At 36.9% G+C, this 23,583-nt stretch overlaps 1 protein-coding gene across 4 annotated transcripts in view; it reads right to left on the bottom strand.

Moving 5' to 3' along the window:
- LOC127832460 (E3 ubiquitin-protein ligase MIB2-like) overlaps positions 1 to 23,583 on the bottom strand; it is a 78,106-nt gene that overhangs the window by 49,071 nt on the left and 5,452 nt on the right. For 3 of the 4 annotated variants that reach the window (XM_052357933.1, XM_052357934.1, XM_052357932.1), the window contains exons 2-6: positions 11,472 to 11,739; positions 9,666 to 9,837; positions 8,853 to 8,959; positions 6,087 to 6,296; positions 1,602 to 1,741 (exon numbers count right to left, since the gene is read on the bottom strand). In XM_052357933.1, coding sequence (XP_052213893.1) covers positions 1,602 to 1,741; positions 6,087 to 6,296; positions 8,853 to 8,959; positions 9,666 to 9,837; positions 11,472 to 11,694 — 852 coding nt within the window. In that variant the 5' untranslated portion in view covers positions 11,695 to 11,739. The remainder of the gene's footprint in view (positions 1 to 1,601; positions 1,742 to 6,086; positions 6,297 to 8,852; positions 8,960 to 9,665; positions 9,838 to 11,471; positions 11,740 to 23,583) is intronic. The other variant, XM_052357935.1, reaches the window with a different exon arrangement.

Here is a 23,583-nt window from a genome sequence, read left to right on the forward strand (position 1 = left end):
CAAATATCAAGTTGCTATCTTCAATATTGCAAAAGTATTCATAAAATAAGCGATTTAGGCCACATATATTTGACCTCTGACCTTGAAGGATGACCTTGACCATGACCTTTAACCACTCAAAATGTGCAGCTCCATGAGATGCACAAGCATGCCAAATATCAAGTTGCTATCTTCAATATTGCAAAAGTATTCATAAAATAAGCGATTTGGGCCACATATATTTGACCTCTGACCTTGAAGGATGACCTTGACCTTGACCTTTCAACACTCAAAATGTGCAGCTCCATAAGATACACATGCATGCCAAATATCAAGTTGCTATCTTCAATATTGCAAAAGTATTCATAAAATAAGCGATTTGGGCCACATATATTTGACCTCTGACCTTGAAGGTTGACCTTGACCTTGACCTTTCAACACTCAAAATGTGCAGCTCCATAAGATACACATGCATGCCAAATATCAAGTTGCTATCTTCAATATTGCAAAAGTATTCATAAAAGGAGCGATTTTGGCCACATATATTTGACCTCTGACCTTGAAGGATGACCTTGACCTTTCAACACTCAAAATGTGCAGCTTCATAAGATTCACATGCATGCCAAATATGAAGTTGCTATCTGCAATATAGCAAAAGTTATTGCAAAATGTTAAAGTTGGCGCAGACAGACAGACAGACAGACCAACAGACAGGGCAAAAACAATATGTCCCCCACTACTATAGTGGGGGACATAAAAAAATCATATGCTTGATAACAATTAAACACCCAGAGAAACAATGTCTCATAAAAAATGGAAATGTTCACAGACATAATGAACAATTGTCTGACTTGAGTCAAAGGCAATCAGACATTGAGTCTCACAGGTCCATTCAGAGGTTTTAAAGACTCAAAATTAAGATCCATATAAAGCCATAAATAAACATTATAATATTGACATCACTCTGGGAAACAGGGGCTTAATGCGAAACAGGGCCTTAATGCGTGTGCATGGAAAACAGGGGCTTAATGCGAAACAGGGGCTTAATGAGTGTGCATGGGAAACAGGGGCTTAATGCGTGTGCATGGGAAACAGGGGCTTAATGTGTGTGCATGGGAAACAAGGGCTTAATGCGTGTGCATGGGAAACAGGGGCTTAATGCGTGTGCATGGGAAACAGGGGCTTAATGCAAAACAGGGGCTTAATGTGTGTGCATGGGAAACAGGGGCTTAATGCGTGTGCATGGGAAACAGGGACTTAATGCGTGTGCATGGGAAACAGGGGCTTAATGCCTGTGCATGGGAAACAGGGGCTTAATGCGTGTGCATGAAGTGTTTTCCTGATTAGCCTGCGGTAAGAAGAGATTTACTTTAAACAAAATATTCAACAAAAGCAGAAAGTCTCTGATTAATTAGCCTGTGCAGACTGAGGTTCATTTTCTGATGAAAAATTACAATAAAGGTGCACAGTGACATCCCTGATTGGCCCGTGCTCCATTTTGATCGAGACATTTATTTATATTTTAATTATTTATTTATGCACTCCATGCTATGACATTGTTTCTCTATGGTCAGTAAGAAATCTTATATAGTCAGAAAATCAGAAAAACATAGAGCACTTACATCCCCCATGCGAGGGTTCCATCCCCCATGCCCCTCCTGCATCATGCGCAGTATCTCCACCTCCAGGTCCACCCTCACCTTGTCACCGACCTTGAACTGGTGGCTGATACCAGGGGGGTTCAGCTGCTCAGTGACCTCCCCTGCAAGTGAAAACCGTTACCATGGAAATTATGGTGAAACGGATATCATGCAAATAATGGAGAAACAGCTATCATGGAAATAATGGAGAGATGATATAAATGTTAACAAAATTGCTTTGCAATGCACAATAAGGTGATTTTCAACTGCCAAGTAGCTATGTTTATCTTGATTACTGTGAAACCATTTTATATCGTCAAGCATTAATTTTCGTATATTTCGTCAGTCGACCGATTGACGAATTCAAGATCCTAACGAATAATTATGTCCCATATTTGAACAAATTAAGACTGAATTACCAAAGGCATGAGGCACTAAAATCCAACGTAATCCACTCATACATACTCCGTCTGTTATGTATTCAAGATAAATCCGGTTTTTACACAAAAGGGTGTAGATTACACATTGTACTTAACTGACAAGTGACATTGCTCTAAAACGCGAAAGCAGTACAGCTGTATCGACTGCGTTGACTTCGTTTAGGTAGAATTGTAATGATAAAAGCCAATTGTTAACAACTTTATTACCCATTGTATGTATTGTGTTTTTCAGTATTGTTGCAGAAGATTATACAGCCTCCACTCACCAGATTAGATCCGGATCAAAGACAATAAACACAATTAAAAGATGGTGATGTATATACTTACCGTATACATACTCCGCATTGATTACAAATAAATACAGAACATTCTGATTTGTATTTGGTTGTTTGCGTTTAACTACAATACAGGTTTAAAAATAGCTTGTGCTTCGTTTTATGGGCTATCGATCTTTTTAATCATTGACATCTTACAACTTTTACGATACATGTTTCAAATAATTGTTACTTGTAGCAATTGAAAACGTAACAGGTAAAGAGAAATTAGCAATCATGACAGTTAGTTCCATCCAAACATAGGGAAATTGTTATAAAAAATTCACTGTTATTTTTGCGCGATTTCCAGGAAATCCCCGGAAAGCACGTGTTTCGAATGACTGAGTATGAAGAAATAAAACATTGATTTGTATCCTATTGCATTCATTCTAATTTAAACTCACTTGTCCATTGGTTGTTACAATTAAATCTGAACTTTGCCCTATGAAACCGCTGTCCCATAATGCACTATTAATTGTACACTTCCGAAAATTATTGTACTTAAAGTGATCCAATATTTACGATGCAAAACTCTTGAAACTTTATTGAAAACTGACCAAACAGTTTGCTAACACTAATTTTCACCAATAATCTTCGCACCTTTTCTAATTTGCGCCGATAAAGGTAAGATTGTTATTAGTGTTGCCATGATAATAAATGAAAAGGACCAATTGGCAACTGGCTTTACTGTTTCAAACCCAGGTTTCAAACACTCATTAACGGTTATTCGGTCCCACTAATCCGCTATTCATAATAATGATGCACTAATGGGGGCAAATTACTGATCACCTGATAACAAAAGACTAGTATATTGACATGTGACAAATGGCCCAAAAAAGTGACTCTCGAATGTCCTCCCTCTTTTCCCACTACGATTTTTCGCAACTGCGATATATTTCGGACATACAAATCGGATATTGAGTGAAGCATTTTTTTTTCAAAGTCAGGAATTGGCAAATTTTAGTGCTGACAAAAACATCATTTTTATAACAAGAGCACCGCCTTGCGGGTGCAGACCGCTCATCTATTTTCTTTTTAAAGGTGAAGGGACTCTCATTTTCAATCACAAAGGAGGGAGGAGTGGAGTGAAGAGGGGTGTATAGTGTGGGGTTGTGGACATTTATTACATTATCTTCCAAAAAAGCGAAAAAAAAAAAAAAAAAAAAAAATCCGGGGGGGGGGGGGGGGGGGGGGGGGGGGGGGGGGGGGGGGGGGGGGGGGGGTTGGGGGGGCGATGGGGGGGGGGGGGGGTTTGGGTGCGATGGTTGGACGGTATTTCAAACATAACCATTTTTAAAAAAAAAATGGGGGGGGGTATAGTGTGAGGGGTGTGGTGGTAATTTGTGAGATGATCTTAAAAAAAAAAAAAAAAAAAAAAAAAAAAAAAAAAAAAAATTAGGGGGGGAGGGGGGTGGGGTGGGGGGGGGGGGTATAGTGTGAGGGTGTGGTGGTCATTTGTGAGATGATCTTAAAAAAAAAAAAAAAAAAAAAAAAAAAAATAGGGGGGGGGGGAGGGGGGGGAGGGGGGGGGAGGGGAGGGCACGGGGGATGGTTTGGGTGGAGTCTATTGTGGTATGTCAGGTAAGAGTAGTTTCATCAAAGTATCAATCAAATCTAATCATAAATAAAGAAGTTATGGCAATTTTAGCAAAATTTAATAATTTGACCTTGAGAGTCAAGGTCATTCAAAGGTCAAAGTAAAATTCAAGTTGCCAGGTACAGTAACCTCATGATAGCATGTAAGTATTTGAAGTTTGAAAGCAATAGCCTTGATACTTAAGAAGTAAAGTGGATCGAAACACAAAATTTAACCATATATTAAAAGTTACTAAGTCAAAAAAGGGCCATAATTCCGTAACAATGACAACCAGACTTATGCAACTTGTCCTTTTACTGTACCCTTATGATAGTTTGTGAGTGTTCCAAGTATGAAAGCAATATCTATGATACTTTAGGGGTAAAGTGGACCAAAACATAAATCTTAACCAAATTTTCAATTTTCTAAGTATAAAGGGCCCATAATTCCGTTCAAATGCCAGTCAGAGTTACATAACTTTGCCTGCACGGTCCCCTTATGATAGTTCATAAATCTTGCAAGTATGAAAGCAATAGCTTTGATACTGTAGGAATAAAGTGGACCTAAACACAAAACTTAATCAAATTTTCAATTTTCTAAGTATAAAAAGGGCACATAATTCTGTCAAAATGCCAGTCAGAGTTACATTACTTTGCCTGCACAGTCCCCTTATGATAGTTAGTAAGTGTTGCAAGTATGAAAGCAATAGCTTTAATGCTTAAGGAATAAAATGGACCTAAACACAAAACTTAACCAAAATTGTCAATTTTCTAAGTATAAAAAGGGCACATAATTCTGTCAAAATGCATGCCAGAGTTATCTAAATTTGCCTGCCCAGTCCCCTCATGATAGTAAGTAAGTGTACCAAGTTTGAATGCAATAGCATTGATACTTACTGAGAAAAGTGGAACTAAACGCAAAACTTAACCAAAATTTTCAATTTTTTAAGTATAAAAAGGGCACATAATTCTGTCAAAATGCACGCCAGAGTTATCTAACTTTGCCTGCCCAGTCCCCTCATGATAGTAAGTAAGTGTACCAAGTTTGAATGCAATAGCATTGATACTTTCTGAGAAAAGTGGACCTAAACGCAAAACTTAACCGGACGCCGACGCCAACGCCAACGCCAACGCCGACGCCGACGCCAAGGTGATGACAATAGCTCATAATTTTTTTTCAAAAAATAGATGAGCTAATAAACTGCTGCGCCATGAGCGCATGATACGCCCGTCGTTCGCCAATGAAGTAGTAAGGTAATAAATAACCCTTTGAATCATTTTTTTACTTCAGTTTATTTAATGAAATCACGAAATTTTGACGAACAAAGTCGCATAACTCTGGAACGACAATTCAGAATTCCGTCAAAAATGAAAGGGGATCAGGGTTTATGAATATTAAGATTGTGTTAAAATTTGAAAAAAATCCATCGAAGGATATTTGAGCTACGGTAGGACATTCAATGAAATCACGAAATTTTGACGAACAAAGTCCCATAACTCTGGAACGACAATTCAGAATTCCGTCAAAAACGAAAGGGGATCAGGGTTTATCAATATTAAGATTGTGTTGAAATTTGAAAAAAATCCATCGAAGGATATTTGAGCTACAGTAGGACATTCAATGAAATCACGAAATTTTGACGAACAAAGTCCCATAACTCTGGAACGACAATTCAGAATTCCGTCAAAAACGAAAGGGGATCAGGGTTTATCAATATTAAGATTGTGTTAAAATTTGAAGAAAATCTGTCAAAGGATATTTGACGTAGCGTACGACATTAACAGACGGACGGACGGACGGACGGACGGACAGACGGACGGACAGACGGACGGACAGACGGACAGACGGACGGACAGACGGACGCGGGGTATACCATAATACGTCCCGTCATAGACGGGCGTATAAAAATGACAAAATTTCGTGCTGGCGAAAATAAATGATTTCACAGTATTGATATTTACATTTAACAGACACATTTTTCTTCTTTTTTCAGGGCATGGCAAAGATTTAAATTCTACATGCTGAGTCCTCACAAACAGATTGGAAATCTTGTAATTGACTTATCACTCACAGACAAATATTAACATCGTAACGTCGAAAATGCCAAACCACAACCTAGACTCAATATTCAGTTTACCTATATAGTCCTTACCTAGGATAGGTAAATGATCCTTGTAGTAGAAGCCCCCGCCGGCGGCCTGTATGAACTTGAGGTCCACCTTGCCCTTGTGGCCTACGCGGTACACGTTGGTGGCCCCTGACGACCATTGGACTGCAGCAACACTACGACCGGACTCGCTGTCCCACCCACGTATGTCCGTCACCTTGCCAATCTTACCTTCACCACCTGAAGAATGGCAATAAATAAACAAGAGCACCGCCTTGCGGGTGCAGACCGCTCATCTATTTTCTTTTTAAAGGTGAAGGGACTCTCATTTTCAATCACAAAGGAGGGAGGAGTGGAGTGAAGAGGGGTGTATAGTGTGGGGTTGTGGACATTTATTACATTATCTTCCAAAAAAGCGAAAAAAAAAAAAAAAAAAAAAAAAATCGGGGGGGGGGGGGGGTATAGTGTGAGGGTGTGGTGATAATTTGTGAGATGATCTTAAAAAAAAAAAAAAAAAAAAAAAAAAAAAATCAAAAAAAAAAATTTGGGGGGGGGGGTGGGGTGGGGGGTGGGGTGGGGGTATAGTGTGAGGGTGTGGTGGTCATTTGTGAGACAATCTTAAAAAAAAAAAAAAAAAAAAAAAAAAAATTAGGGGGGGGGGGGAGGGGGGAGGGGGGGGGAGGGCACGGGGGATGGTTTGGGTGAAGTCTATTGTGGTATGTCAGGTAAGAGTAGTTTCATCAAAGTATCAATCAAATCTAATCATAAATAAAGAAGTTATGGCAATTTTAGCAAAATTTAATAATTTGACCTTGATAGTCAAGGTCATTCAAAGGTCAAAGTAAAATTCAAGTTGCCAGGTACAGTAACCTCATGATAGCATGTAAGTATTTGAAGTTTGAAAGCAATAGCCTTGATACTTCGAGTGGATCGAAACACAAAATTTAACCATATATTAAAAGTTACTAAGTCAAAAAAGGGCCATAATTCCGTAACAATGACAACCAGAGTTATGCAACTTGTCCTTTTACTGTACCCTTATGATAGTTTGTGAGTGTTCCAAGTATGAAAGCAATATCTATGATACTTTAGGGGTAAAGTGACCAAAACATAAATCTTAACCAAATTTTCAATTTTCTATGTATAAAGGGCCCATAATTCCGTCCAAATGCCAGTCAGAGTTACATAACTTTGCCTGCACCGTCCCCTTATGATAGTTCATAAATCTTGCAAGTATGAAAGCAATAGCTTTGATACTGTAGGAATAAAGTGGACCTAAACACAAAACTTAATCAAATTTTCAATTTTCTAAGTATAAAAAGGGCACATAATTCTGTCAAAATGCCAGTCAGAGTTACATTACTTTGCCTGCACAGTCCCCTTATGATAGTTAGTAAGTGTTGCAAGTATGAAAGCAATAGCTTTGATGCTTAAGGAATAAAATGGACCTTAACACAAAACTTAACCAAAATTGTCAATTTTCTAAGTATAAAAAGGGCACATAATTCTGTCAAAATGCATGCCAGAGTTATCTAACTTTGCCTGCCCAGTCCCCTCATGATAGTAAGTAAGTGTACCAAGTTTGAATGCAATAGCATTGATACTTACTGAGAAAAGTGGAACTAAACGCAAAACTTAACCAAAATTTTCAATTTTTTAAGTATAAAAAGGGCACATAATTCTGTCAAAATGCACGCCAGAGTTATCTAACTTTGCCTGCCTAGTCCCCTCATGATAGTAAGTAAGTGTACCAAGTTTGAATGCAATAGCATTGATACTTTCTGAGAAAAGTGGACCTAAACGCAAAACTTAACCGGACGCCGACGCCAACGCCAACGCCGACGCCGACGCCAAGGTGATGACAATAGCTCATAATTTTTTTTCAAAAAATAGATGAGCTAAAAATGAGACGCGCCCTGAAAATACTAGTACTGAATGGATGTATAAAGTGTTGTACCAGACTTCCCTGTGCAGCCTGCACAGGCTTATCAGGAACAACACTTTCAGACTAGAATCGATTTTTGTTTAAAGAAGACTTCCTTTTAAATGAAAAATTATTTAAAACAGGAAAGTGTCATCTCTGTTTAGCCTGTGCAGACTGCAACAAAAAATGTGAGTTGTTCACAAAAGAAAAATGAACAAGGGACAAACTTGTCACAAAACCAGGTTTTCATTGTGAAAAAAATTCGATAAAGGGAGAAAACTCAAACTGAACTTTTGAAATGAACAAACAAAATTAACCCCCTTTGTAAGTTTTTTATTATTATAAAAATCTATTTTTAGTCGTGGCGACCTTGACATTGGAGATATTGACGTGATTCTTTCGTGCGACACACCGTCCCATGATGGTGAACAAATGTGCAAAATGATTTTAAAATCTCACAATGAATGACATAGTTATGGCCAGGACAAGCTCATTTATGGCCATTTTTGACCTTTGAACTCAAAGTGTGACCTTGACCTTGGAGATATCGACGTAATTATTTCGCGCGACACACCGTCCAATGATGGTGAACAAATGTGCCAAATGATTTTAAAATCTGACAATGAACGACATAGTTATGGCCCGGACAAGCTTGTTCCGCCCGCCCGCCAGCCCGCCCGCATTCGCCAATCTAATTACCAGTTTTTTCCTTCGGAAAACCTGGTTAAAAACCTGGTTAAAAATCCTAAAGTAAAAGAGATATGCCCCTTAAAAAGAAAATGGCAGAAAAATACCCCATCACATGTTGGTGGCCTTCCCGCAAACAGGAGTTAAGTAAGGACTTTGCAACTGGTCTAGCTAGACCCACTTACCATCCTGGTTGCCCCAGTCCCAGTCTGGGCCCCGAACTACGCGAGCCTGGGCGAAGTTGCCCTTGGACTCTACCTTGACACTGTCTCGTCTCTTGGACACCTTTACCCTTCGAAATACAGAGAGAAATATTATATAGTATATTTGTATTGATTGTGGTGCGATAAAATATGTAATTGTAACTACAATGGACAATTAATTTCATTTCACAATTGCATTCGTCTATCTTAAAAGAAAATCATAAAACTTCCTCTTATGCTGCCAATCAACAACAACAACAAAATAATTCGTACAAACATGTTACTTTTGTTTATCAATTTTTCTAAATAATTAACATGTTTTATCCATAGCCTTCATCAGTTGTATTGATGTAAACAAAAACCTAGGAAGTGACCTCAATGCCATACAGTAACGTTACGTCGTTTCGCAGAAAAAAAGATATATAACACATAATATTCAACACATAGTACTTTTTTTTTGGCCATCCATTAAACAAATAATTGAGTGGATTTTTAATAATATTTACTCCTCAGATGCAAACCAAAAATTACACGCGGTTTGTTAAGGTTTTATTCTGTTTGCTGCTCATCTGTATCTAAGGGTTGGGAATGAAGCCTTTTAAACTTCAATACAGTAAGAAAGGTCTTAAGTGTAATTTTATTTTGTAAGGGACTACAAAAGCATCAGTGTGCATACCTGAGTGGAAAGGGTTGAATAGGTGAAACATACATATACTTTCTACAGAAGAAATGTAGCATGATTCCACTATTTTCATCCCAAAAATGGGATGATAAGGCCCAACATTGGCAACTCACCCTTTTGAGGATGCCGTGTCAAAGCGCTGGAAGGAGTGGGCAGGGTCATGTTTGTCGGCCATGTAGCAGAGTGTACACAGGTCAAAGTCGTGGCATTTGGTGCACTTCCATCGCATGCCCTGAATACCCGAGCCTTTGCAGCCATCACAAATGATGTTCTGGTGCTTGATGCCTGCAATTGGTGTGTGAACTCTTTGATTTGCCGTTTCACTGCTGCGGGAAACAGTTTTTAGCCATTACAATTGGAACCACGCATAATGAAAGATCTAGGGCCATAAAAGATGGAGGATTCTGCTAAAAAAGGGGGCAGGATGGTAAGCTGGACTTACATTGTTTTTATTTTCATTTGCATCCATAGCATTTGTAGAAAGAATTTTTTTTCACACAATTTGTGTTAATCCCTTAAAATGAATGAGCACTACACAAGACCCTGCTATTTTCATCTAGATCTTTCTCTATATGAAAACTGGTTATTCAAAAAGAATTACCGACTAGTTTAAAAGTGTATTATCTATTAGTGTACAATTTATTTTATAAAACATCAGTTAAAAACCCATTCAAGATTTGTTACCTAAAAGTTGGGAATAATTTATTGCCAAATTGAGAAGATTGAATCTTATTCAGGGTTAGGTATTTAGAAAAAAAAACTTGGTACATTGACCCGTCAATAAACCAGCACTGATGATATAGCACAAGTTCATGTACAATAAGCAGATAAATATTATATATTAATTTACATAAAATGGAATGGTTTAGATTTATATGATACAATACTGTTTTTCTACAAAAGTTATTGTATTTTGTATTGTCTAATATTATAAATGTACAACTTAATCAGGGGTTTTTTTGGCCCGATTTTATAGCCGAAATTCGGCTATGTTCCCAATCCCAAAAAGTATACTTTTTTCCCAAAATGTGACAAAAAATTCCCAATTTAAAAAAAAAAAAAAGTCTTATCTGTATTTTATCTCAATTTTAATTCAATTACATCTACAAAGTATTATATGATTTTCTTTTAATTTGAATGATTATAAAGAGTTAAATCAAATTTAGCATTTCCCTAATCAGTGGAATTTTCGTGTGGAAAAAAAGGCTAATGAATTTATTTTCCCAATTTCATGAAAATGCCGATAAAATTCCCAATTCCAAAGCCATGGGCTATCTTCCCAAAAAGTGGAAAAAAAACCCTGTTAATTTCAACTGATTTTATGTTGCCATTTCTTTTTCTTAAGCAAGTCTATTTGATAATTCTGTATTCTGTATTTTAAACACAAAGTAGACCCATAAAGACAGGAATTCTTAAGCCAATAACCAGGGGTTTTTTTGGCCCGATTTTATAGCCGAAATTCGGCTATGTTCCCAATCCCAAAAAGTATACTTTTTTCCCAAAATGTGGCAAAAAATTCCCAATTTAAAAAAAAAAAAAGTCTTATCTGTATTTTATCTCAATTTTAATTCAATTACATCTACAAAGTATTATATGATTTTCTTTTAATTTGAATGATTATAAAGAGTTAAATCAAATTTAGCATTTCCCTAATCAGTGGAATTTTCGTGTGGAAAAAAAGGCTAATGAATTTATTTTCCCAATGTCATGAAAATGCCGATAAAATTCCCAATTCCAAAGCCATGGGCTATCTTCCCAAAAAGTGGAAAAAAAACCCTGCAATAACTGTGCTTTCCAAATGATACAATAAAGTCTGCATATACCATCGCACCAATAGTAAACTTATACAGACAGGAATTCCTAAGCTTGTAACTATTTATTTCCAATTGATACAATGAATTATGTGTCCAATATCTCACCAATAGGGGCATTATCAAATATCCTCAGATCATACGCCCCCTGGTAGCCGACTCGGTAATTTGTTCGGGATCCCGAATCCCACTGGACGACTACCGTCTTATCTGGTGATGTGGTGCTCCCCGGTTTCCCGATTTCCACTATGGTTCCCACATGGCCCTCCCCATTGTCCTGGTTCCCCCACTTCCAGTCTGGGCCGCGGACCACTCGTAGACCAACGTCCATTGTTTTGGCATCCACTGACGAAGGGCTACTAAGAACTCAGGGGGCCTGAAATTTAACAAATAATCCTTTACTACTCAGATGCACATGTCGACTCATTTGTAGTCCATTAATTGTTTTTCATAGCTAAGCTGAAGAAGATTTTTTGCATTTTCAGGAAATTACATGTATATACACTGTAAGTGACAACTTCATTTATTATTTTATTGTTTGAAATACATTTTGTTTGAACCACTGACCATATTCAGGGCTTTTTTTAAGCGGACGCCCGCTTGCCCGTGCCGGGTTAAAATCGTCGCGGGCAAGTGATTTTCCAAAGTAGATAGTCCGCCGGGCAAGTCCGTTTCGTATTAGCATAATTGCAGTATTTCTTCGACTTTTCCCCTTGTATCTATTTATTTTCTTTGGGTCAATATATTTTTTATTAAGTACAAGTAAAACGAGATTTGATTGGTCGCTTGCGTTGTATAAGCCAATCTAAACGCTCAAAACAAGTTCACTCGGCAGACGTTTCAACATGGCGGACGGTAGCCTCCAGCCGATCTTTTCTATTTTTAATAAAACTAACTCGAAACACTCAAAGGAACAAACCAAAACAACCGAAAAAGAAAGATAGAGAAAATATGAAAATGAATCACGAAAGCGTAACTTTCAAACATATCGTGGCTTGAAGAAATTCCATAATAACAAGCAAGATAAAATTTGTTGGTAGTAACTGTGCTATTCCAATTTTCTTGTATAAAACCACTCAAACTGAAACAATTTCAGAACAGTTACTAGAACTGGATGAAGAAGCGTATACTAGTGATAGTGATGTCTATGAACATGTATATAATAACTGTGAAAAGGATTGTTCACAGTTTGAAAATCATGTTGAATATGCAGACCGTTTCAAACTTGCTAAGAATGCATATGAAGAGTTTTTCACTATTTTAAACTGTGAATAACTTGTATGTTACATATTCAAAGTTTAAAATAGTGAGAAACTCTTCATCAACGATATCAACATGATTTTCAAACTCTGAACAATCATTTTCACACTACTATTTTAAGCCTTCCCCCTTTTAATCTTTGCCATAACTTGTATAGATACATGTATAGTGACAAGTATACCGTTTTAAAATTTTAATAGTAATAAACTCCTCATATGTATTGTGTTCAATAGTGACTATTCAATGAAATAAAACTGTCCAGATTTTATTTTGTTGACAACTTTATTTTATAAAAACGATTATTATTTTATTCTTGATACATTGCATATAGCTGAAATTAAATCTAGCATAATAATGCATGTGAATCAATGCTTTAAAGATGAAATGACAATAAAAAATTGACTTCAAAATAGGGCAACCAGTTTTTAATGAGGGCAAGTAGATGTTCAAAGTAACTTGCCCCGGGCCGGGCAAGTGAGTGTCAATTTCTTACGTTAACCCCTGCCATATTAACAATGACATACCCATTAGAAGTTTACGTCCCATCTTTCTTATAAAAATCATAATCCCATATTCAGAATTTCAGATTAAACATGAGGCAATTTTGTATTTTATAGTACACTTTCACATAATACCTGACCACTTCAACCAAAATGTCAAACTTACACCAAAAAACCTTTTCCAAAATTGTATCAAACAACATTATTTGTATTAGCGAGACTTGGCAACCAGAATACGTAAATCAATTATCTGTAAAGCATCACTGACATTGATCGGATAGATGCTCCTGTCTAAGACACTCACACACATATACACACACACACACACACATACATCTACAAGATAGCCCTGTGTCTATGACCAATAGTAGGCCCCATGTTTGATAGCCATACATCCTGGATGCCTTCCAAACTGGGCAATATCCTCATGAGATTAGGCCAACTTGTTCATATTATTTGTGTCTTGTTCTGTGAAAACTGGGCTTAATGCTTGTGCATACAGTGTTGTCCCAGATTAGCCTGTGCAGTCCACACAGGCTAATCTGGGACAACACTTTCCGCTATAATGGTATTTTTCGTTTAAAGGAAGTCCCTTTTTACAGAAAATCTAGTTTAAGTGGAAAGAGTCATCCCTGATTAGCCTGTGCAGTCTAATCTGGGACGACACTTTACACACATGCATTATGAAGAGTTTTCTCAGAACACGACTCTTTTGTCTTACGGAAACTAAACAAAACCGACCAATAATGAAAAAATCCATAGGTAAGAAAGAAAATCATAATAAAGTGTAAAATGCTCTTGCTCATTCATTAAAACTTTGATGAACGGATGATCTCTGCAAAGCACAATTTGCATACCGGTACTGCTATCTTCAGCATAAACTACTCATAAGTTGATTATGCACAAAAAGCAACTTAATTTTTCCCTTTGATTTTGAAATTATTTTGAACTTGTTATGTTCTTATCAACTTCTTTGTTTAGAAGATGCATGTATGTGCAGAATTAATAATCATCGCAACATAACACTTCTGCTTCCACGCTAAAAGAGAGAGTGTGATTGCTTACCTCTCTCACAATTTGATTTCATATTAATATGACTGAGAGGTGATTGCTTACCTCTCTCACAATTTGATTTCATATTAATATGACTGAGAGTGTGATTGCTTACCTCTCTCACAATTTGATTTCATATTAATATGACTGAGAGTGTGATTGCTTACCTCTCTCACAATTTGATTTCATATTAATATGACTGAGAGGTGATTGCTTACCTCTCTCACAATTTGATTTCATATTAATATGACTGAGAGTGTGATTGCTTACCTCTCTCACAATTTGATTTCATATTAATATGACTGAGAGTGTGATTGCTTACCTCTCTCACAATTTGATTTCATATTAATATGACTGAGAGTGTGATTGCTTACCTCTCTCACAATTTGATTTCATATTAATATGACTGAGAGTGTGATTGCTTACCTCTCTCACAATTTGATTTCATATTAATATGACTGAGAGTGTGATTGCTTACCTCTCTCACAATTTGATTTCATATTAATATGACTGAGAGAGCTCAAATCTTGTTGTGTTATAATTAGTTGTTTGCAAACAAACAATTACAAATTGAAGTTTTAAATAATTAAATTTATTCTTTCTTTTTTTAAATATGACTTTCATTTTTATTTGTAACATTTAGCACAGCAATTTTAAACAAATATCTAACCTACAGGGGTGGCGAAATCAAATGTCCGAGATGCCCGAGTCGTACATTTGCTTGTCCGGGCAACTGATTGTTTTCAATTAAGTTGTCCGTGGACAACCAGTCGGGTTAAGAAATACAAAAAAAATAGATTGTTTTAAAGCCGTTATTAAGTTTTACAAAACCGGATGTTGACATGCGATAACATTGTCAGTGTCAGTGCTATTTGCGGAGCAATCAAGCTAAAATATGGGCACTCTCCTGCACAGTGGTCTCGCTTATTCTATAGGAGACCAGATACCAGCAATTTTTTCCTTCTTTATAAAGTACCGGTAAATAACGAAAAAACTACACATTTCCAAATGCTGTCCAAAAAATCCCAAATTTAAGTTAAAAAAAAAATTGAAAATGCAACATTTAGTTAGTTTCCCTATGCAGTTTTATGGCTTCAACCTAGGTCAATATAAAATTGACAGCTTGAAAACACTTAGTTATCAATTTTAAGGTATTTGGGAGCAAAAAATCAAATATATCAATATCCCAATTTGAGGTTTTCACGACTCGATTTTTCCCAATTTTCAGGTTTTCACGACTAAATTTTCCCTATTTGACCGGTACGGGTAGGTACAGGTACTTTTCTCAATTGGACAAAAAAATTGCTGATAGCATGCCGCATTTTCAACATTCGGTCCATCTGTTTTATAGGCAGTGTACAGACTGGTTTGCTCGTTCATTCCGTATCTAAATGTTGAATGTTCGTCTTCAAATGCAGTATTAATACAAAATGTTCGCTAAATTCTAGCATCATTTTTTTCTCATGTTATTTCATACAAATTCTAGCTTTGCCGGATAGTTATGTTGCATATTGAAATGGCTGTCATAAAAATTCAGAAGTGTTTGTCGGATTACACATTTACTTACGCTCATTTGAGAATAAAACAAAACGTTTACAGTTGTGTGTAATTAATTCAACGAGTCTTTGTTAAAACTTAGTGATGAAAAAATGTTTTGACAATATTACGCATGAAATGCACAATTTCCGGATTACACCGTTGCCATCATCAGTTTTCTACGAAACTGGCCACGATTTTATCGTGGAGGTGTACACTGTAGGGTCTGATTAGAATGGCACACGTGTAGGTATAGCAATAAATGCGTTTATAATTTATATAAACATTAACGGACAAGTGTAGTTCAGCAACGGACAAGTTAAATTTCCTAAATTGTTGTCCGTGGACAAGTATAGTTTTTTGAGATTTCGCCACCCCTGACCTAATTGGGCAAAAAAATCGCTGCAGCATGTGTTCATGTGTGCTCTCGTAAAACAGAACATAAATAAATGGTATCCGGAGAATTGCCCCCCCGGAGAACTGCCCCCCGGAGAACTGCCCCCTTATTTTAAAGGTGGCGGAGAGGTGCCCCCCCCATCAAATCGGTAGGGGCGGAGAACTGCCCCCCTGTCAGAATTTAGTAGGCGGATATCTGCCCCCCATCAAATCTGTAGGGGCGGAGAACTGCCCCCCGGTGTCATATTAGTTATTAGTTACGTAGTGAAAACAATACTTACGGGTAATTTTACGTTATCGCCGTACACATTTTATCCGGTAACAATTTAATTTCAGTACAAGTATATTACCATTTATCGAACTGAATAACACAAATTGTCTAGAGGCATGTGATAATACTGTTTAAGGCCCTTGGTACGCATCTGCACCACTCACTATACATGAATGCCTTGTAAAAGTCGTGTTTTAATAAGAGCGCAAAACAAAGTCGAGATCCACACAGGAAACGTGTGCGTGTTAATACTGGCAATGTGTTGCAACTAAATATAGACGTGCAACTCGGTACTTATGGAGGAAAAGTTACATCGGAATTAATTTACATTATAAAGATAGTATTGACCAATGGAAAAAAAGTTAATTGACATATAAAAAAGTAAATTAATAGGCAAGGCAAAGGCAATAATTTAGCTGACTTGAAGAAAAAAGTGAAGTGAAGTTGAATTTATAAGCAATTTATTTATGTTGTTTAGTTAATTCATGTCTTCTAGCATCTTATCCGTCGGTAGCATCGCCAGACCGTCGAGTCGTCCGCAGTTTGCATTTTGAGCAGATCATGTCGACATGCCAAACAAACAAAATCGGTAACAGTTGCTTTAATTAGCAGCTAATAAGGCAGGCAGAGAACTTGTTACCGTTAACGATAAGTACCGCGATCTTTTAATCTTTTAATTGGTAGACCGGACCGACCTTAATTGTTAAGAACTTGTTAGCTTTGAATAAAGCCGCATACGGGTTTATTATATTGAACCGTCCAAATCCGTAATTGGCGAAAACAAACAAATAAATTATTGTTTTCAGCTGGCATAAGGATGGATTAAATTGCATGCTAATTGTTTGTTTTTATTACGGGGAAAATATCAAATAATTCAGCCGCGAAAACTTTTTATTAGCAAAAAGTTATTTGTTTTTCTTTGTTCACATTGACGAAAATCACGTGATTATCAAGTTGGCGACGTGACGACGTCCATGCCGAGGTAGGTATTTTATGCCGTTTTATAACTTTTATGGCTTGTACAACTTTATATTACTTTTGAAATTTCACTCAATTTCCATACATAATAGCAAGAAAGTTACTGGCGTTATATTCATTATAATACTCGCTTTATATATCACCGCTATTTCTTTAATTAGGGGGCACTTCTCCGGGTCATCAATTCTGACAGGGGGGCAGTTCTCCGCCCCTTATTAATCAGCAGGGGGGCAGTTCTCCGCCCTATACAAAAACAGTGAGGGGGCAGTTCCCCGCCCAGTGAAAAATCTTTGGGGGGGCAGTTCTCCGGGGGGGGCACTTCTCCTAGAGCCTAAATAAATAATAGCCTTATGAGTAATCTCAGCATTAAGTCTGAGAGTTTATAGGTCAGCAACCTTAAAACATTGACAATCTGTTGGTCAGTTTGAAAGCATGTATGTAAATGTTTACAAAGCATATAGTGGCATAAATACAAACAAGGGACAAAATTGTCACAAAACCAGGTTTTCATTGTTAAAAAAATCTGATTAAGGGAGACAACTCAAACTGAACTTTTGAAATGAACAAACAAAATTAACCCCCTTTGTAAGTTTGTTTCAAAATAAATCTATTTTAAGTTGTGGTGACCTTGACATTGGAGATATTGACGTGATTCTTTCGTGCGAAACACCGTCCCATGATGGTGAACAAATGTGCCAAATAATTGTAAAATCTCACAATGAATGACATAGTTATGGCCCAGACAAGCTCATTTATTGCCAATTTTGACCTTTGAACTCAAAGTGTGACCTTGACCTTGGAGATATCGACCTAATTATTTCGCGCGACACACCGTCCAATGATGGTGAACAAATGTGCCAAATGATTTTAAAATATGACAATGAACGACATAGTTATGGCCCGGACAAGCTTGTTCCGCCCGCCGGCCAGCCAGCCCGCCAGCCAGCCCGCTCGCATTCACCAATCTAATAACCAGTTTTTCCTTCGGAAAACCTGGTTAAAAACACCATGACAAATTCCAATTTGATTTTCATATCTCTGTGGCTATATTTACAGCTGAATAGAAAAGCTTGAGTCAATTTCTTTCAATTTCTCCATGAATACTTTAAATCAACTAGCAGAAACTGGCCAGAAAAAGTAGGATGCAATGCTATTCACAGATTTGGATGCTTGAATATGTAGCTTTTTATATAGATTTACTTAGTAAAAAGTACATAAGAAAGAAGATGTACAATTAACACAATTTTTTAAATTGCTCACATCAGCAATGTTTTACTGTTATTATAATATGAACTTGGTTCTAAAATTTGCACCTAAATATTTCGACCAAGAAAACTGAGTACCGGTACTTAAGATGGTTGCACATCAGGGCAACACTTAGATATGCTGTACACTAAGTAATTCTAAAAGGCCTAGTTTAATCATTATTCATTTCACTCCCAATGCCCCCCCCCCACCCACCTCCACCCCTCCCAATCTTCAAAGCAATCTTAGGGGCTGGATTCTTATTGGAACCTTATGCCCACAATATAAAGACCCCACTAATCCTGTGTATTGGAACCTTATGCCCACAATATAAAGACCACACAAATCCTGTGTATTGGCACCTTATGTCCACAATATAAAGACCACACAAATCCTGTGTATTGGCACCTTATGCACACAATATAAAGACCCCACTAATCCTGTCTATTGGCACCTTATGCCCACAGTATAAAGACCCCACTAATCCTGTCTATTGGCACCTTATGCCCACAGTATAAAGACCCCACTAATCCTGTCTATTGGCACCTTATGCCCACAATATAAAGACCACACAAATCCTGTGTATTGGCACCTCTGCTGTGGTCACACTGCAGATAACATCAGCAGTGATTAATATAATCATACCAAGGTAACACATATTTTTTTGAGGGGGAAAAATCGAGTGAAACGCTGGATTTAGGGTAAAATAAGGAAAGTCTTAAATAATCAATTTAACCTATTTTACTGTTTTTTTTTTTTTTTTGAGGTAACAGATCATTTCATTATGCAATATTTTTTCTATTTTCTACACTGGATCAGGTTTACTTATATAATTAAAGGTTATTTTTTATTTTTATATATACAGTTGTATATGATTGTATTTGGGAAAATCTCTGTGAGGGGAAAAATTCGTCTAGGGGAAAGGGCTGAAATTCGGCGGGTCTCAAAAGAAGGAAAAACAAGGGACAAAATTGTCACAAAACCAGGTTTTCACTGTGAAAAAAAGTTTGATAAAGGGAGACAACTCAAACTGAACCGATTGTTTAAAATTAACCCCCTTTGTTTCAAAATAAATATATTTTTAGTCGTGGCAACCTTGACCTTGAGGATATTGACGTAATTCTTTCGTGCAAAACACCGTCCCATGATGGTTAACAAATGTGCCAAATGATTTTAAAATCTCACAATGAATGACATAGTTATGGCCCGGCCAAGATCATTTATGGCCATTTTTGACCTTTGAACTCAAAGTGTGACCTTGACCTTGGAGATATCGACGTAATTGTTTCTCGCGACACACCATCTAATGATGGTGAACAAATGTGCCAAATTATTTTAAAATCTCACAATGAACAACAAAGTTATGGCCCGGACAAGCTTGTTTCGCCTGCCTGCCAGCCCGCCCGCCGACATTCGCCAATCTCATAAGTTTTTTCCTTTGGAAAACCTGGTTAAAACCCTTCCGAGGCTCGGCCCTGCCTTTTATTTCTAAGAAATTTCATATTTTTATTAGACATATTATAATTTATTAATATTGTATTACATTGATATTTATTTATCACTCATTGTAGACATGTTATTTACATGGTTAAATAATAAAGGAAATAATATATTCTAACAATTATTAATAATTTAAAAATTAATATCTAACGGAGCACTCCGGATATGTCCAGGCACAGAAAAGGGCCCTTTTGACAAAATACTGCATGCTTGAAAGTGCCCTTTTGACATAATACTGCATGCTTGAAAGTGCCCTTTTGACATAATACCCTGTGCTTGAAAGTGCCCAATAGACATTATAGCTCCCCCCTGCCCTCTTCAAATCCTAGCTGAAGCACTGTATATGGACAAATCAGAGACAGAAAAGAACTTTTCCAAGGTAAACTTGAAATGTTGGGAAAAAATAAATCCCTTAAAAACATCTCTAAGGGGAAGAGGACCTTTAAAGGCTCAACCAAACACAAAAAATGCCTGCGGACATTCCCAAAAGTATTTACAGTCCAAAGTACAAACTTGCAGGACTGGACTGGGATTCATAGGACCAAAACCTCACGTCACAGAATCAAATTTATTTCCATGATTATTGAAAAATGAAATGGAAAATAAACAACACAACACTGAACAATGAACACTAACAAATCACAACACACTCATATTATTCTAAAGAAACATATTTAAACCAAAACTTAGTAAAACAAGAGATGTGTTTGTCAAAAACACAAGGCACCCTAATGCGCCGTTTTTGTATGGGTTTTTTTACCTTTGACCTTGAATAACCTTGACCTTTCGCCACTCAAAATGTGCAGCTCCATGAGATACACATGCATGCCAAATATCAATTATTAGTTGCTATGTTCAATATTTCAAAAGTTATTGCAAAACTTTACTGTAAGGTTAAAGTTTTGGAACAGAATGACACAATGACGGAATGACAGACAAAAAGAAAGACAGACAGGCCAAAAACAATATACCCCCGATCATTCGATCCGGGGGCATAAAAACATTAACAATGCAATTTCTCAATTGAAAATCAACTAATAATTGTATACTGCTTTGCCTGTTAAATTTTTTTTTCTTCAGATACTAATAGTTGAATGTCGCAGATTTCGAAACCTAAACGCGGACCCTAAGTTCAAGGTCAAGGTCAAAGGGTTCAAAATGTGTGTGCGTATAGAAGGGCCTTGTCCATGTACACATGCAAACCAAATATGAAGGTTACATCTGAAGCGACATAGAAGCTATGAGCATTTTTCGAAACCCAAACGCAAAGTGTGACAGACATAAAACAACAACACAATCCAAGAAAGTACTTCAAACAACAGAACACATGTTTTAAAAGCACAAAGCAATTATTAAATATTTGTAATTGGAAAATTTCAATCACAAATATTTCCCGGTCACAATACTATGTGACAACTCCGAATTAAACTAAAAATGTCAACAAACTGGACACATAGATATACAGTACAGTCCACGCGTTTTCCCCCAAAAATGTGCTCACATCGCGTTTTTTCCTGCTAGCTAGTGTTTACGCGGAGTTTGAAAGCGAGGTAAAACGCGGTGTTCCGCCGAGTTAGCTAATACCCGCGGTGTGTATTACTATTGCAAGTCGGTAAATGCAGACAATTTCTGTTCTTATCACCGACCGCCGCGCAACACCGTATTAGCAGTGTGCTACTGGGCATGCCAAAAAATAAAAACATTGTTATGAATTTTTTTTTAAATACTGTGGCATATAAAAACAAGAAACCGTCGGAGACGGTTGATGCTCCCCAAAGTTTTTTTTGTCACAAAATTGCACTATATATTCAGATATAAAAGGAAATGTCTTGAGGGCACAGTAGTTGGGGGGGACAATAATTTTTTTTATAGAAAATTTCAAAGGGCGATAACTCTGTGAAAAATCATCCGACCAGAACCCGCTGATAATATGCACATCTTCTCTTGATAGTGAAGCTCCTCATAAAGTTTCATTGAATTCCGGTCATAAGTTGCTGAGAAATAGCCCGGACAAGAATTGCACTATATGTACAGTTAATGGAAAATTTCAAAGGGCCATAACTCTGTGAAAAATCATCCGACCAGAACCCGCTGATAATATGCACATCTCCTCTTGGTAGTGAAGCTTCCCATACAGTTTCATTGAATTCCGGTCATTAGTTGCTGAGAAATAGCCCGTACAAGAATTGCACTATATGTACAGTTAATGGAAAATTTCAAAGGGCCATAACTCTGTGAAAAATCATCCGACCAGAACCTGCTGATAATATGCACATCTCCTCTTGGTAGTGAAGCTTCCCATAAAGTTTCATTGAATTCCGGTCATTAGTTGCTGAGAAATAGCCCGGACAAAAATTGTGCATGGACAGACGGACGGACAGACGAAGCGGCGACTATATGCTCCCCCCAAAATTAATTTTGGGGCGGCATAATAAAGATAATTGTATAGAAAATTAATACGTATAAAATTATGTTTTTTAATTCACAGGTACGTCTACAATATGAATGAATATACGACATCTTAAGCGTTTTGACAATATTAATAATTATATCATAACACATATAACACAAGAATAAATGTTCCGTAAAATTTCCAAATGAGAAGAATAATTAGTTATCCGAAACAAACTACGATTTTTAATGTTAACACGACGTTTACAAATGCTTCCAATATACAGTCATCATGTATATTTTCCGACAAAAGCGCGCGAAAATTATGCTGCAATGTACAAGGTCAAGGTATACTCCTGCAAAGCGTGGGTGTATTGATTTTTTTAATACAAACTTTGTAGCGCAGAGAACATTGAATTCTGTTGATTTCAGTTAAAAGTTTCCTTGGTATTTTTTAACAAAATTTTAAAGCGAATAAGTTGATATTTTATCCAAAATAATTTCACATCGAACACGCCAAATCTTTATCGTGATGGTATTTTAGTAGAGTAATTATAAAGTAATTACAGTAATTGTACTGCAGACTGATTAAAGAAGACATCTGGGCGGAACTGGATTAAGTGTTTGACGTTATGAAAACACGTACGCAAAGCTTGTCTGCTGACCTATTGTGTAGACTGCTGTCTGCGGTGTTTTGACAAAAGGGATTAACATGTGTGAATGTCTCTCTGCTGATTTGGTCCATAATTACTGGTAAACATTGTTTTGAATGTCGACGCAACTAGAATACAACTGTGAATATTTAATGCAACTATCAACTCAATAGTTAACACCTTCTTTTAGCAATCAATGGAATAACCTACCTACAAAGGTAAAATAAATGCATTAGTGAGCAGAGAATTGACTTTGTTCTGACAATTAAAACCATTCCTTATGCATTCGTTGAACGTGTTTACTTAAGTTATGCCTTCAGACAAGAAGCGGCTTTCCTTTGATAATGTCAAACTGTCAATTCACACAGATTTGCGAGACTTTTAGGGTCCTTGGTCATTTGTTTACATGTTCAGTATACAAAAAACACCTGCTTACA

Source organism: Dreissena polymorpha, chromosome 5 (genome assembly GCF_020536995.1).
Source record: "Dreissena polymorpha isolate Duluth1 chromosome 5, UMN_Dpol_1.0, whole genome shotgun sequence".
Taxonomy (NCBI): domain Eukaryota; kingdom Metazoa; phylum Mollusca; class Bivalvia; order Myida; family Dreissenidae; genus Dreissena; species Dreissena polymorpha.